Raw genomic sequence first — 13,552 nt, 5'->3', positions numbered from 1 at the left:
GTTTTCAGTCATTTGCATGACCCCACTGAACTACATCTTGTGATTATGTAGAAAGTACTGCATAACAACTAATTAAAACATGAAAGAAGGAATGCCAGATGAAAGAGTAAAACTATGGATGGAGGAGAGGAAGAAAAGAAAAGAGATGAAGGGCCAGTGGCCCATATTGTCCCGCTCCTTCCTCTGCTTAGCTGTCTGGCTGTAATTATCAGTCAGATTATTATTGAGTGCTAATTTATTGCCTTGCTGGGAGCTATGTGTTAAATAAACGCAGCGGAGTAAATAAAGAGAGGGGGGTGAAATAAAGAGGGAACACTAGAACAGACTGCTGCTCCTATCAGATGGTAACACAGTGCACACAGTGGCCACAGGGGAAGACAGAGCTGTGTGTGTTTATCATTCTACGTGTCTGTCCCAGTCGTTCTTGCGAGCCCAAACACAAGTGTTCCATGCCCATGTGGTGTGTTGATGATCCGTCGGACTGTTAACATTGGTGCGCTGCCCTCTGATGCTCTTCTTCATGTGTTCCTTCTGTACTGGATCATGGAGTTGGCCCTCCTTAGCTGATATTAGTGTGGCGTCTACCCGGCAGACACGCTGGCTGGCAGCTTAGCCAGCCGCCATCTGTTGTCCTTACAGCTTGGCCTCAAAACCTAAAGTACCGTACCACTGTTGTCGAGCAGAGCTGTACAACTGTTTAAAAAAAAAAAAAAAAAAATTGTTGTCTTTGAAAGAGTTTGAGGAGCAGTGGAGTTCAACAACTGAAATGTATGTTGTCAGTTCTTTGCCTGAATGAAGTAATGTAAAATGAGTTCATTTATTATTTAAATCCATCCAATCAAAGAAAATTCAAAACTGACCAGACATTCGAAAGCAGCTCTTAACAGTTTTAATACTCAATGCCATGGAAACATTAAGTACTGAGGTTCAGCACCCAGCTCTACAAAAGCAGAAAGTGATACATTGGTACTTATGGTTAGGGTGAAACTAAACTAACTGGACGAACAACTTAATTCATTGATTTGACAGTTTTGATGAGCTGCAATCTTGCATCAGTAGCGCTGCATGGACTCATACAGTAGGTTTATTCCTCTGCCTCAACAGCATGTTACACCACACTACTGTATTCAAAGGCTCTGCTACATGTATGTGTGTCTGGTGGATCTGAACAACGCAGAGCACACAAAGAAACTGTTAGATATGAACACGATTTGAGACAAGGGAACGTCCTCTGCCATGATGATGAGCCTCTAGAAACAGAGGAAATGCACAATATGTAATTTCTCTGCTCAGCCTGTGTTATCCTCTCATCAATAATGAAATGCTCAATGTGGTTGCTAGGTCCATGGAGCTGTTACATTACAATGTAACAATAATACATGTATGCACATTACAATGTGTGAGATGTAGGCAGGCAGCTGGTAATGAGGAAACAAGGAATGACCAATGCAGAATTGAAACTAAGGCTCTTCTCACATCAATTTTAATAACATGTTTCAATACAGAGTTAGTCAACAGTGTGTCTGAGAAGCCATACTTTATTTTAGAGATCTATTGATGTGATGGAGAGAGAGAGAGAGAGAAATAAAAATATTGCACAGCTTGAACATTTGAACCAGCCAAGAGACAGTGATGATGTCGTCTATGTATGTTCGAGTGTTTCTCCATTAACACTCTGATTTCTTGATTATATAAATGATGTGTTGATGATCTGGTTTCTAGATTACAGACTGTCCCTATTTGTAGATATTCACTTTATCACCTGAAATGACAAATATACAAATTCTTTTTTGGGTGGATTTTTCCTTTTAATGAAGGAATGGACCAAATTCACTGGACCATTGAGTAAACTCCACTCACACTATAATGGAATGAACAAAGGAAGAAGGTGTGAAATAACACAGGGTTTTTAGTCACCTGAAAAAAGTTCATTTAAATTCAATCTGAAAAGGAGACACACAATTTTAAACAGAATGTATACATCTTGTCTGTAGAAACCTGTGTACTTGTCTAACATATGTGCACCATATGCCACTTTTTTTCTAATGAAGAGCAGCTGCTTTCATGTCTTTATTTGCCTCTGTTCTGATAATCTGTTCAAGCTATTTTTGTGCAAACAGGAAACAGAGGTGCAGCTATACTATATTTGTATTTTTGCAAGATAATATTTAGACCTGTTAGACTGTCCCCTTTCTCTTCCCATATGTCCCACAAAAAAAACTTCTAAAGAAATTTTATTATGATCATCACATGTGATATTGATTTTTATTCTTTTTCCCCACATGTAATATACCTTAGATTACAGACTTAACTTGCAGTAGATTGACTGAACATTTTAAGTGTTTAGATATGTTTTACAACTGCATTAAGAAAACCTAACCTGCGTCACAGCTTTCCTGAAGGTATCCTATAATATTGTGTAGCCTCCTCTAAGTGTTGCTTCGTTGTGGCAAGAAGTTTCGGACAACCGAGTACAGTTTTCGCCGCTTGTGGAGCTTTTCAGTTGTTAGTCACATCATCACTTGTGTCTAGTTAACAAGTGAAACTGCACCGCTAACAATGGGAACAGTCTAAACCTCTCTACTTTGAGACGTTTCCACAACAGAGGCTCTCATCTATCGTTCCCGCTCGCTGTGTGATTTTGTTTTCCCTCTCATTGTCGCTCTGTGTTTTTGCATTTGTTAGCCATTTAAACCTGTCTCTCTCCCCTCCCCTTTATCGTTTTAAGCTCATCTTCCCCTTCTCTCACTCTCGCTTGCCTTTTCTTTCACGCACAATTTACACATTTTCTCCCTGTCGGTCGCTCCTAAATAGATGCTTCACACCTCTAGCTGTGTACTGAATTGATTCATATGCAGAAGGCGCCTGGAGCAGGAAGAATGTACGATAATACGTTTGTAAGCTAATCTCCCGTTTAGCTCATGGCTAGCAGCTGCCGTATTCAATTATGCACTTTCTTAACTGCAGTTGTTTCTCGGCAGATGTTTACATTTGTTATATATTTCATCTTCCTCTTGTTGCTTTTTCTTCCTCTCAATAAGAAGTAAAATGTGAGTCTCTCCTGTAAAAGTGCAAAGTCTGTAGGTTGAAATCTGCATGTAGCAGTTAGTATTCTGCCACAGTTTGCTTTTTGGGACTTTAATGGTGCTTTTAAACCTGCATTAATGTATTTGTTGTCTATAAAAATCCATTTGAACTCAGGTGCAGACTAAAATGAAACCCCTTTTCTTGATGACAACCGTGCCTATTTTTTTGTGTACGTCTAAAAAGAAAAGTGCTTAATATTCCAGTAATTTTAAACTACTTTGTGACTGAGCATCCCATTAAATGGAATTCCTTTTGTGTTAGACACTATTCTGATGGTACCTCTGATACCATACAAGGGGAAAAATACAGACCGTACAAAATGAACAAATGCAACAGCTCTAGTATTGAGCAGAGTGGTGTTATAATCCTTGTAGAACTCACCTCACGTGTGTTTGTGAGGCTTGTTCATCATCCTTGAAGCTTTGGGGGTCAAAATCGTTTCTCTGTCTATCAATGCCAAAACAAATGCTGCTGCTGTACCATTATTAGACAGAAAGGCTATATACTTCGTGCTTCAATTGACTTTTTAAACTTAATGTAAAAGACTGCAGGGTCAGATATCCCTGGGTATCAGACCTGAATCTGTCCATCATACAGATTACAGAAAAAGGTCAAGGACTAAAAGCTGGCATTGCTGAGACGCATACTCTTCTTGACTTTTTCTTTAATTATACCATAGATTTACTGATTTAATTCCAAATCCATATCCATATCCATAGATTGAAATTCTTGTCAATGCTTAAAATGCTGATACTTAGCAAGAAATGTTGACCATGTCCACTATCTTTGTTCGTGTTGGAAAGCTAACATTTGCTAATTAGCACTCAATACCACGGAAAATAGAGGCTGATGGGAATGTCACTAGTCTTAAATCAAAGTATTAGAAACATTAACATTTCAAAGTTAAGGGATCAATAGAATTACTCAAATTCCGGAGGGGGTAATCCATACTAGATTTGTCAAAAAACTTTTACTTGAAGCCAAAAATGTCTAATGAACCATGAATACTTCAACAGAATTTCACGGCCATGCGTGTAATAGCTCAAATATTTCAGTCTGGACCAAAGTGATGGAACGACAGTGACGCACAGACCCCCCCCCAACCAACATGGTAATCCTCCATTGTAAAATAAAGTGGGTTAATATTCCTCCAAGTAAGCTATCGAAAAATTATGTTTTTTTTTGTTATTGTTAACATTACTAGAGAAACATTTCAAACAATAATATCCATTCAGAGGGTAAAAGCACCATCTGGGGATAATAATGACCCTTTACTATGAGTCAAGGCTACATTAGTTGTGTAAGAGGTGTCATACTGTTTTAGTATCATTCATCACTGAGGTTACACAGTACCACTTTTAGATGTATCAGAGCGGTTTCCAAGATGCTAAAGCTGAAGGCTACACAGCAGTTTATGATAAAATGAGGAAGGATCTCAGCTCTGTATTCATTTAATCTTCTGTCTCTAAGTTCAATTGTAAAGTTCCCTGTTTATCTCATCAAGTAATCTCCTAGTCATGTGAGCTTGTATTAAGACCGGCCAGCGCAGTGTTTCATCAGATGATGTTGCATTGCGTCGTGAGAAAAGCTGAGCCAAGATCAACTTTTTTTTTTCTTTTTTTCTTTTTTTTGCTGTGTGTGTTTGTTTTTCCTGAGCCTTCTGCATTTGCACTCTGCCTGCACCAACGCAAAGGTTTTATTGAACTACGCAGTGCTAATGTTGATCTAACCACAGCCTAAGACTGTAACACAGAATTACCGCCGGACTCATTGACACGCACACATTAACACAAGACGGAAAACAAGATTGACTGAATGAGTGACAGACACAAACAAGACCATGTCAGGTATCCTAACAGAGAGAGACAGACCAAACAAACATGAGCATGTAAGCCTCAGTCGTACTCTGTGTGTGTGTGTGTGTGTGTGTGTTTTGGCGTGTGTGTGTGTGTGTGTAAAGTCACGCCTGGCTGGTTGTTATCTACCATAGACTCGTAAGTCCCTGGAGGGACACCAGAGGAGCCATCTGATTCACTTGCAGTTTCTTCTGTGACTGCAAATTAAAACAGGACCAACACAGAGAGACACAGATAGGAAAAGGAGCTGTTTTTTTTTTAAATTCATTTTTTAATTAAATCCATTCTGTTTCTGCTTAATCCCCACCAAACAGATAAATGTCTAACATGTAAAATTAGCACACCAACAATCTTAGTCCCTCTTTTCACCTGCAATAACACGCACAAGCTGCAGTTTTTACGCGACGGTGGAAGTATCTCTCGCATCACAATCCCGCTCGCCTTTTGTCTCCCCTCAGTTAAGGTCTGTTCACGAAACGCAGACGATAGGCTCTGATTTGATTTGGCGTTCAGCAGCCCTGATAATTATGATGAATCTTCATCCTTCTAAATGCGTGTGTGTGTGTGTGTGTGTGTGTGCAGAGCAGACTCTCTTTACCTCAGTTATTCTGCACCGATGCTGCTTTTCAGTGCCACAGGGCCGTTAGTCACAATGATGCTTTAAAAAATATTGATTGGCATTAATTTGCTGGGTGTAGCAGATGTGTGGGAATTAGCACATTAGGGTTAGTTAAAATAGTGCCCTGACAGACTGTCAATCTCAGAGATACTAGATGTTAGTTCTGCTAGTTATTATTTAAACTTTCCAATGTGACAAACACCCATCTGGCAGCAAAATAAGCTTTATTAACAACGTCTGCTCCAATAGTAAAGTATCTGCAGCAAGTCTGTCACACGCAGACAGAGGAAGAAAAAGGCTGTATTCATTATTTCTACTGAAATAACATGAAAAAAACAACAAATTCACACACACAAACTTATGGCACATCTTTTTAAAAAAATATGCTCAGAAGGACTTTTAAGATGTCATGTTAACCAAATGAGAAAATTAGTTTGCATCTTTTTATCTTTAAAATTGACATGTGCTTTTAAGATGCACAGTACGCTGAGGATAAGATGACTGTCTCATTAAGTAGGAATGAATTTGTGAATTAGTTTTAAAATAAGATTTTCCGATGTTACTTAAATACCATAAGCTTTGACACAGGCTACTAAGTTTCTATGCTGAGGAAATGCCAGGTGATATGACAGCACTTAAATACTGCGAGCCACCCAGAAGCGCTAATTCAAACAGTGAAAGTCACGTTTTAAAGCCCCCCTATGCTCCTTTTTATTCTTATTGTTGAGCTTCACTGTGCAGAATCATGTATTGTGTAGTTTTGACACTAAAATGCTGTTCTCACATTTATCTGCGAATAAAAAGAAGACGTTTTTCTTAAATCAGAGTTCAAGACGTGTAGGATTTGTGACATCAAAACAAGTTGGGAGCCAATCCTGGTTTGATATGAAACTTAAACAAGTGCACACTTTGGAAAGAGAGTTACATTTTCAGTGATTTAGTAGACATCTTGTGTCCAGCAGTTAAACCTGACGAATGAAAAATATTTACATATTCATAGATTCTGGGTTTTTTTTTCAATGAGGCAAAAGAAATGGATCTGATTTTAAAAATGTATGTCTAACAAGATAGTCGAACGATTCTTTAGGGGGGAAAAACAACATTCCAAACACATTATTATTCAAAGCAGACCATTCAAATATGTCTGGAGGGGGTGATTAAGGAGAGAGACGACTGTATGGACTCTTATCTATTAACTACATTGATCACGTGACAAGATGTACCAGTATGTGTCTAATTCAACTCAGCAGGGATATACTGAGCTGTGGACATTTGCCTGTGTGACAGTGAGCTTTGTTCTCCTGTCAAAATGCCTGTGTAGTTTTGTATAATAGTTTTTCAATAGGCTAAACTTCCATGCATTTATTTGTTCTTCTGCTAGCAATTAATATTTCACAGAAGTACATATTTAGGCCAACACTTCACAGACTTCTCAAAACGTATATTAAAATATACATATGAAGTTTTTATTAAGTGTTAGTTTATTAATTTGGTTTCACTGAATAGATCTTTCTGAGGTGTAGAATAAGAGAAGAAGTGTGTGTGTGTTTTGTGTGTGTGTGTGTGTGTGTGTGTGTGTGTGTGTGTGTGTGTGTGTGTGTGTGTGTGTGTGTGTGTGTGTGTGTGTGCGTGTGCGTGTGCGTGTGCGTGTGAGTTTCTCAACCTTGAGTTGGGGATCCCATGAGGAGTCGTTTAATATACAGATGAGGTTGCGGGAGGTTTCTAAGACTGATGTATAGTTAATGTTAAATGTGCAATACGCTGCTTTGAACTTACTGTATATGATTGTACTGTGAACCCATGTTGTTTTATGGCAATGTGGGATGTAAATAACCACAAAGCAGTTAATGTGAGCTACCTCTGTGTGTGTGGTGGAAGAGATAATTAAATATATGTATTCATTTGGAATGACATCATTTCCATAGAATCCATCTGAGATCTCTCTATGATCTTGGAAATACAGAAAAATGTCTCACATTGATAGTTATACTAATTTGTGTTTCTCTCTACCTCCTTCTTGTTTCACCACCTACTCTTCTCGTCCTCTTTCTCTTTCTACTGCCTGTTTCTCAACTTTTCTAGTCTGCAGATGAGATAGAGGTGATGGTAAGGTTCACAATAACCTTCAGGCTTTGTCCATTCCACCCATCCCTCCCTCCCTCCCTCCGCTTTCCGCTTAGTTTTCTTTCACTGCCGTCCTCTCGCACAGACTGAGGGTCATTTCTGAAATGTTGAAACTACATTTAATCTTCTGATTAGACTTATTCTCAATTATTTCTATCAAAACTGATTTCTTGACAATTGGAAAAGTAAAATATCTCTAAATTGCTGCGTCTCGAGAGAACACCCCCCCCCCCCCACTTAGATTTGATTGAATTGAAAGCAAATCGAACCCCCTCCCAGCTCCCTTCAGTCTTATACTCACATTTATCTTCTTCTTTCAGTTCATCTCTGTCTTGAGCACTTCTCTCCTCTTCTGCACTCCCTTCTGCTCCCTCCATCCATCCTCCCTTTATGCATTTCATATCCTTTCATCAGCCCTCGCTATTCACTCTTTCATCTTTCCCAACTTCTGTTTGTCTGTTTTAAATATTTACTCAGCATTTATTAACCCCTAAGACTTTCAGGATGGAAGTTAAAGGAGGTAGCAAGAAAAATCGGTAAAAATTCAAAGTTGCACCACTCAATATTGTGGCATTGTTCAACTATAAATCAAACTGTGCACCAAGGACATATTTGCGGCTAAGTTAATATATCTACCAGCTTCTCTAATAATTTAATCGTAGAGTTCAATTTAAATAACACCAAGTCTTTAATCACAGAAGCAGATGGAGAGTAGAGGACATGTATGTGAAGTCTACAGACCTTATCCACTTGACAGACTTTACTGCAGGGTCGATGTTATGCCAAGTGGACAGAAAGTGACAGTGACCTAGCATCCATAATAAGACTACATCATATCCTTACCTTTTGTAATAAGTTATTTTGTTGATTTTTTAACTTGTTGTTTTTTTTTATATGATCGCTTTTTATTGTGGCAGTGAAAAAGTAGTAAATCATTTAAAGAATGTGCCATGCTTTACTTGGAACAATATTGGGAAATAATAAAACTGTGACTGTGAATTAGATGTACTTTATCAGTCAGATTAAGAACAACAATACAAATATTTGCTGAAAAACAGGGTTTTTTTTTTCTGATTAAACACCATCCTCTTGCCAGAGATTGTCTGCTGGACCTTCTGTAAAACCTTCTGTAGTTTATCTTCTTTCTTCACCCCCCATCTGACAAACCCTCAAGGACCTGTTCCCCTCCTCCTCCTGCTGATGCCTGCAGCAATTAGTCCATGTATTCCTTGTGCCTGTGTGTGGTCAGGCTTGTTAGTATAGAAACAGTCTGCGCTACGGACATTATGGCAGATGAAGTCAGAGGCTTTCTTGTTGTCCTCGGTGTTGTGTGCCTTTTTTGTTCTGAAAAACATTTTGCATAATTGCAGAGAACGTAATAATGATTTTTTTAAAACATCCATGTATTTATTTTCAGTTTTTTCATACACACCTTTTTCTTTTTTAATCATGCCTTCAGTTTTCACACATATCTGGATGTGGGGGGCTTTAGACATAAATATAAACTTAGATAGTCTTCCAAAGCAGTTCTGATTAGAATGAAGTTGATGTCGTCCTTCAGCCTCATGTCCCTCCACAACTTTTTTCAAACACTGATTCTTATGTGGCCCCTTGGCTTTAGTGAAGAGGACAAATTTGTTGCGGTTCCCTTTCCTCATGCTGTGCTTGATGACCGGCCACCTCTGGAGCCAGGAGGATTCCTAAGGGTCCAGGAAGAACTGATCCTCACCAAAGGACTTGCGGCCACTGATCTATTATGACACAGAGGGGTAGAGAAGGGAGAGAGCACAGGAAGATTGAAGGGGTTTAATTAGACACCCCCCCCCCCCCTCCATAACCACCAACCAAGCAGGCATCTGTGCAAAAATGCAAATAAATGCAAATATTGTCAGAAAATCCTTTGTTAACGTTTAATAGATTTTGGTCCACTTGGCAAAACATGTGACATGGACAAAGTCTTTGCACTTGTGACATCAGTGTTCAATGTCATGGTGAAAATTCCCAAAGTTTTGGGTCCTGCTGCCCAATGCCAAAACTTTGCATTCGTAATAAAACTCTGTGACTTTTTGTAATAACACAGTAACACTTTGATAATATGTGCTTACATGGATAAAGTATCCATGGAGCCCACCATGGGTCTTTGCCTCTTCCGCTTCTTCCTCCCACATATTGGCAAAGACCCCTGGTTTTGCTGCCTGATGAAGTAGCTCCAGTTACGTAGCATCAGTTATGATGAGGAATAACCTTTATTAGCAACCCTCGTGTGTCATGTTGTCATGAGAACAATTGTATAAAAGTGAATCTTACGCAGCAACTGCAGAATCTTTTTCCTTGCTACTGACAAACAGGTCAGGATATCCTCCTTCCTTTTAAAGGTATCTATCCATAGTTCTTTTAGTGGTCATCTGGTGGACCACCATCTTGCTCCTCATGCTTTTGAGGCCCATTCCCACATCAGCTGATTGGTCCCTGGTGGGGTTTGATTCATAAAGTTGATCAAGTTTCAAGTAAAACCCTGCAGGGGTCACCTTCATGCACTGCCCACCACGCTGCGTGTCCATCTGTTTGTGAGTGTAAGAAAAGAAAATGAGTCACTATATAAAAATTAAATAGAGAAAACACACAGACTACATTAATTACCAATTACACTACGAACATTAGTAGCTGCGTGAAGTAAAATATTTTTTAAAAAACATTTTCCTCTTAGCAGGAAATGATTATCAGAAGAATGACTATTTCATTTTGGAAATTATATTCATAATAACATGATGTAGTCTAAAATGTTAGTAGGTTGCAGGCTGCTGGGCCATCTTCAAGTTTAAACAAGGTTAAACCCTTTGTATCAGTGAAATAGCTTGACAACACATCACAGTATGATTTAGATTATTAAGCCTGGTTAAATGATGTTAAATCAGAGGGTTGTTATTCTCAATATTCACAAGGCCATCTTCAAAAGTTTAACAGTTGCAACAAAGTACAAACAATTAGGACAAATGGAATGGCCTCATATATGCAGTACACTTTTTTAAGATGTGTTTTTCCTTGTATTTTACTTTTATGTAAAAGTAATTTTCTTTCAATATTGCACATATCTACTATCTAAAATCTTCTAATACATGCAGTCTTTTAATGTTGATTATATCTTATGATGTTAATGATTAGTTACTAGAGTTATTCACATTATTGAATTAAATTCTAACCAAAAAAACTGATGAATTATAGCTGTGGACAGTTCTGTTTTTAAAATCAGATGTCACTTTCTATCTTTCATCTCTTCTTCCTACACCTTTTTTTTTAACGTTTTTTTTCTTCTTTGTACTGTACTCTTCTTTGTCATTTCTATTTCTAATGTGTAGTTTTGTCACACATCACGCTGTTATGATTTTCTCTAGTCATTCAGTCAGAATGAATATATGAGCCCTGTTTGTCAGTATGCTTTCAAGCAGCTGTCCCTGTGCATGTTTTCTAAACATATGCGTATGTTTGTCACCTTCAACGCTTCATAAATACTTGAAAATAACATGATGTGTGGCGAGATGTGCGCTGTGATTTTCCGTGCCGCCACAAAAGCAGGTACAATGGATGGGTGGGTGGCTCGTTGAAAATCGAAGATTTTCAGAGAACTGTAATTTGAGGGTTGTGGCGTGCCTTTTTTCTATGGTAGGGTGCTGTACTACACTTGTACACATCATGGACAAAAGAGTGCTTGTGTTGGACCATTTGTTCAGGTAGTTTCGGTCTCAAGATTTCACTTATATTCCAGAGTTTCAAGCATCTTTCTATTATTATGACGTGGGAAGTAAATGAATCATTAATAACGGTGAAGAATGGATACCCACGACTGAAACAGTAGTTCTTGGTCTCAATTAGCTCACTGAAAGATAAATTGTCTCAAGCATTTAAATAATTTACAGACCAGACATTTAGGGTTGCAATATTACAGCCTTTGATACTTTAACTTTGCGCCACTCTTGCGTGTTCCACAGATGGACCTATGAAGAAAAAATATAATTAGATCTCCAGGACGATGGCTGACACATCCACAAAATCGTGGCCTTTTTTTTTGTCTCATTAAATCCTAAAACTTACCTCAGCCAACGCTTTCCTCTACCAGTCTGCTGTGACCTCTTTGGAACCTTTTTGACATCTTCTTCAGGAAACCTGTGTAGAAAATTCAGTTGTTGTTTTTTTAGTGTCTCACATGTTTAATCTAATATAAATATTGTTTTTTCCCCTCAACAACTGCAGAAACATGATTTAGAAGTTATATTTGCCATATGTTGAACTGATGTTGGAGCTCCAGGAATTTGATACTCATTATCTTTCTTTTTTTTCTTTTGGTAAAACTGACCATTCAAATTAATCTGTTATTTCTATCTTATGATAAATACTGAATCTAAAAATCTTTACATTTTCTTAATATACAGTTTATAAGTGGCATATTTAATAAGCAATCTATCTTGGAGAACTAATGGTTTGTGCTTGTTTAGGAATGACAGTTGTGTGTGTTCTGAGACAGCTGGACAGTCGTCTAATGTGAAAGGAATGTAGAGGATGTAATGTTGGTGGGACAAAGACTAGAGGAAGTCTTCATTTTGTTTAACAGAACTATTTTGTTTTTCTCTCCTTTCCTATCCTGTTAATAATCTTCTGACCTCACACACTTGACTTCAATTCAAATTTGACACTTGTGAGTGTCTCTACCCCGAGGTTGAGAACTGCTGCCATATTGTATCATATTTGAGTAATATAATAGAATATTATAACTGAAATTTAAATAAGATTAAATTAAATTGACTTATTTTATGAAAAAGAACAAAAAGCAAAGTACTACTGCTGTAGACTTCCCCAATCTCCTACTCTGCAGTGTAGGAAAATGCGGCATTTCACAGTGTTTAATCCACCTCTCTGTGTGTGTGTGCGTGTGTGTGCGTGTGTGTGCGTGTGTGTGCGTGTGTGTGTGTGCGTGCGTGTGTCTTGCAGGCTCAGCAGCTACAGAGGAAAGACTCACAGCTGAAAGCGCTGGATGCCTTCTACAAGGAGCAGCTGGCACAACTGGAGAAGAGGGTACAACATTTGCACGCACACACACACACACACACACACACACACACACACACACACACACACACTCTCGCACACACAGAGGCACTCAGAAACCTCATTAGAGGCTTTCACAGACGCCCAAAGTTGCAAATACTAAACACACAAACAAAACACACACATAACACACACAATAATTGTGCATATTCACTCAGGCGCATCAGCATGACAGAAAATGAATGAATATAAATGGCCTGTGTTGGACACCATTATTAGGTGTTGCTACATGAGCAGCGTGATTCTGGTCCAACAATACTAAAAAGTACAATGGCGGTGACAATTGCATCAAAATTGTGGTTGACTACCACAATTCTTTCTTTTTCTCTTCTTTTCATCTTTTCTGAAACATTTTCAAATAGGACACTTGTTGGTACTGTTAGTAATTTTGCATTAAATCAAGACAACTCAGTACAATGATATCTTATTAAAGCTGAAGTTAAATACTTGTGTGTACATATGCGAACATGTCTAAAGTGAGCTAGCTGCCACAAAAGATAATAATAAGAAGGAAAGTACAGTATAGACAAGAATCTGGTCTTGCTAGGTGTGTCTGTAAATGTAATTCAAAAGGGGGCATGGATTTTAGCCAGCCTGAGCATCTCCAGAGAGCCCTTACAAGCCCTTTCATTCCCTTTCATCTGTCTGTCTGACATTTACCAGGCAGAAAAAGGTGTGGAAGCCGCTGGTCTCGATTTAAGTTTCAACCTCACCGGGCGCCACACAAGAAGGACCTTTACACGGGCTCTCTGGGGGGGAAAGCACT

General features: G+C 38.5%; 1 protein-coding gene across 1 annotated transcript in view; it reads left to right on the top strand.

Moving 5' to 3' along the window:
* LOC133987375 (MICOS complex subunit mic25a-like) overlaps positions 1-13,552 on the top strand; it is an 84,111-nt gene that overhangs the window by 24,732 nt on the left and 45,827 nt on the right. Inside the window, exon 5 of the mRNA XM_062426716.1 lies at positions 12,670-12,753. Coding sequence (XP_062282700.1) covers positions 12,670-12,753 — 84 coding nt within the window. The remainder of the gene's footprint in view (positions 1-12,669; positions 12,754-13,552) is intronic.

Source organism: Scomber scombrus, chromosome 10, assembly GCF_963691925.1.
Source record: "Scomber scombrus chromosome 10, fScoSco1.1, whole genome shotgun sequence".
In the NCBI taxonomy this organism is placed as follows: domain Eukaryota; kingdom Metazoa; phylum Chordata; class Actinopteri; order Scombriformes; family Scombridae; genus Scomber; species Scomber scombrus.
Note: the sequence above shows the minus strand (reverse complement) of the source record. Positions and strands in the feature narration are given on the sequence as shown.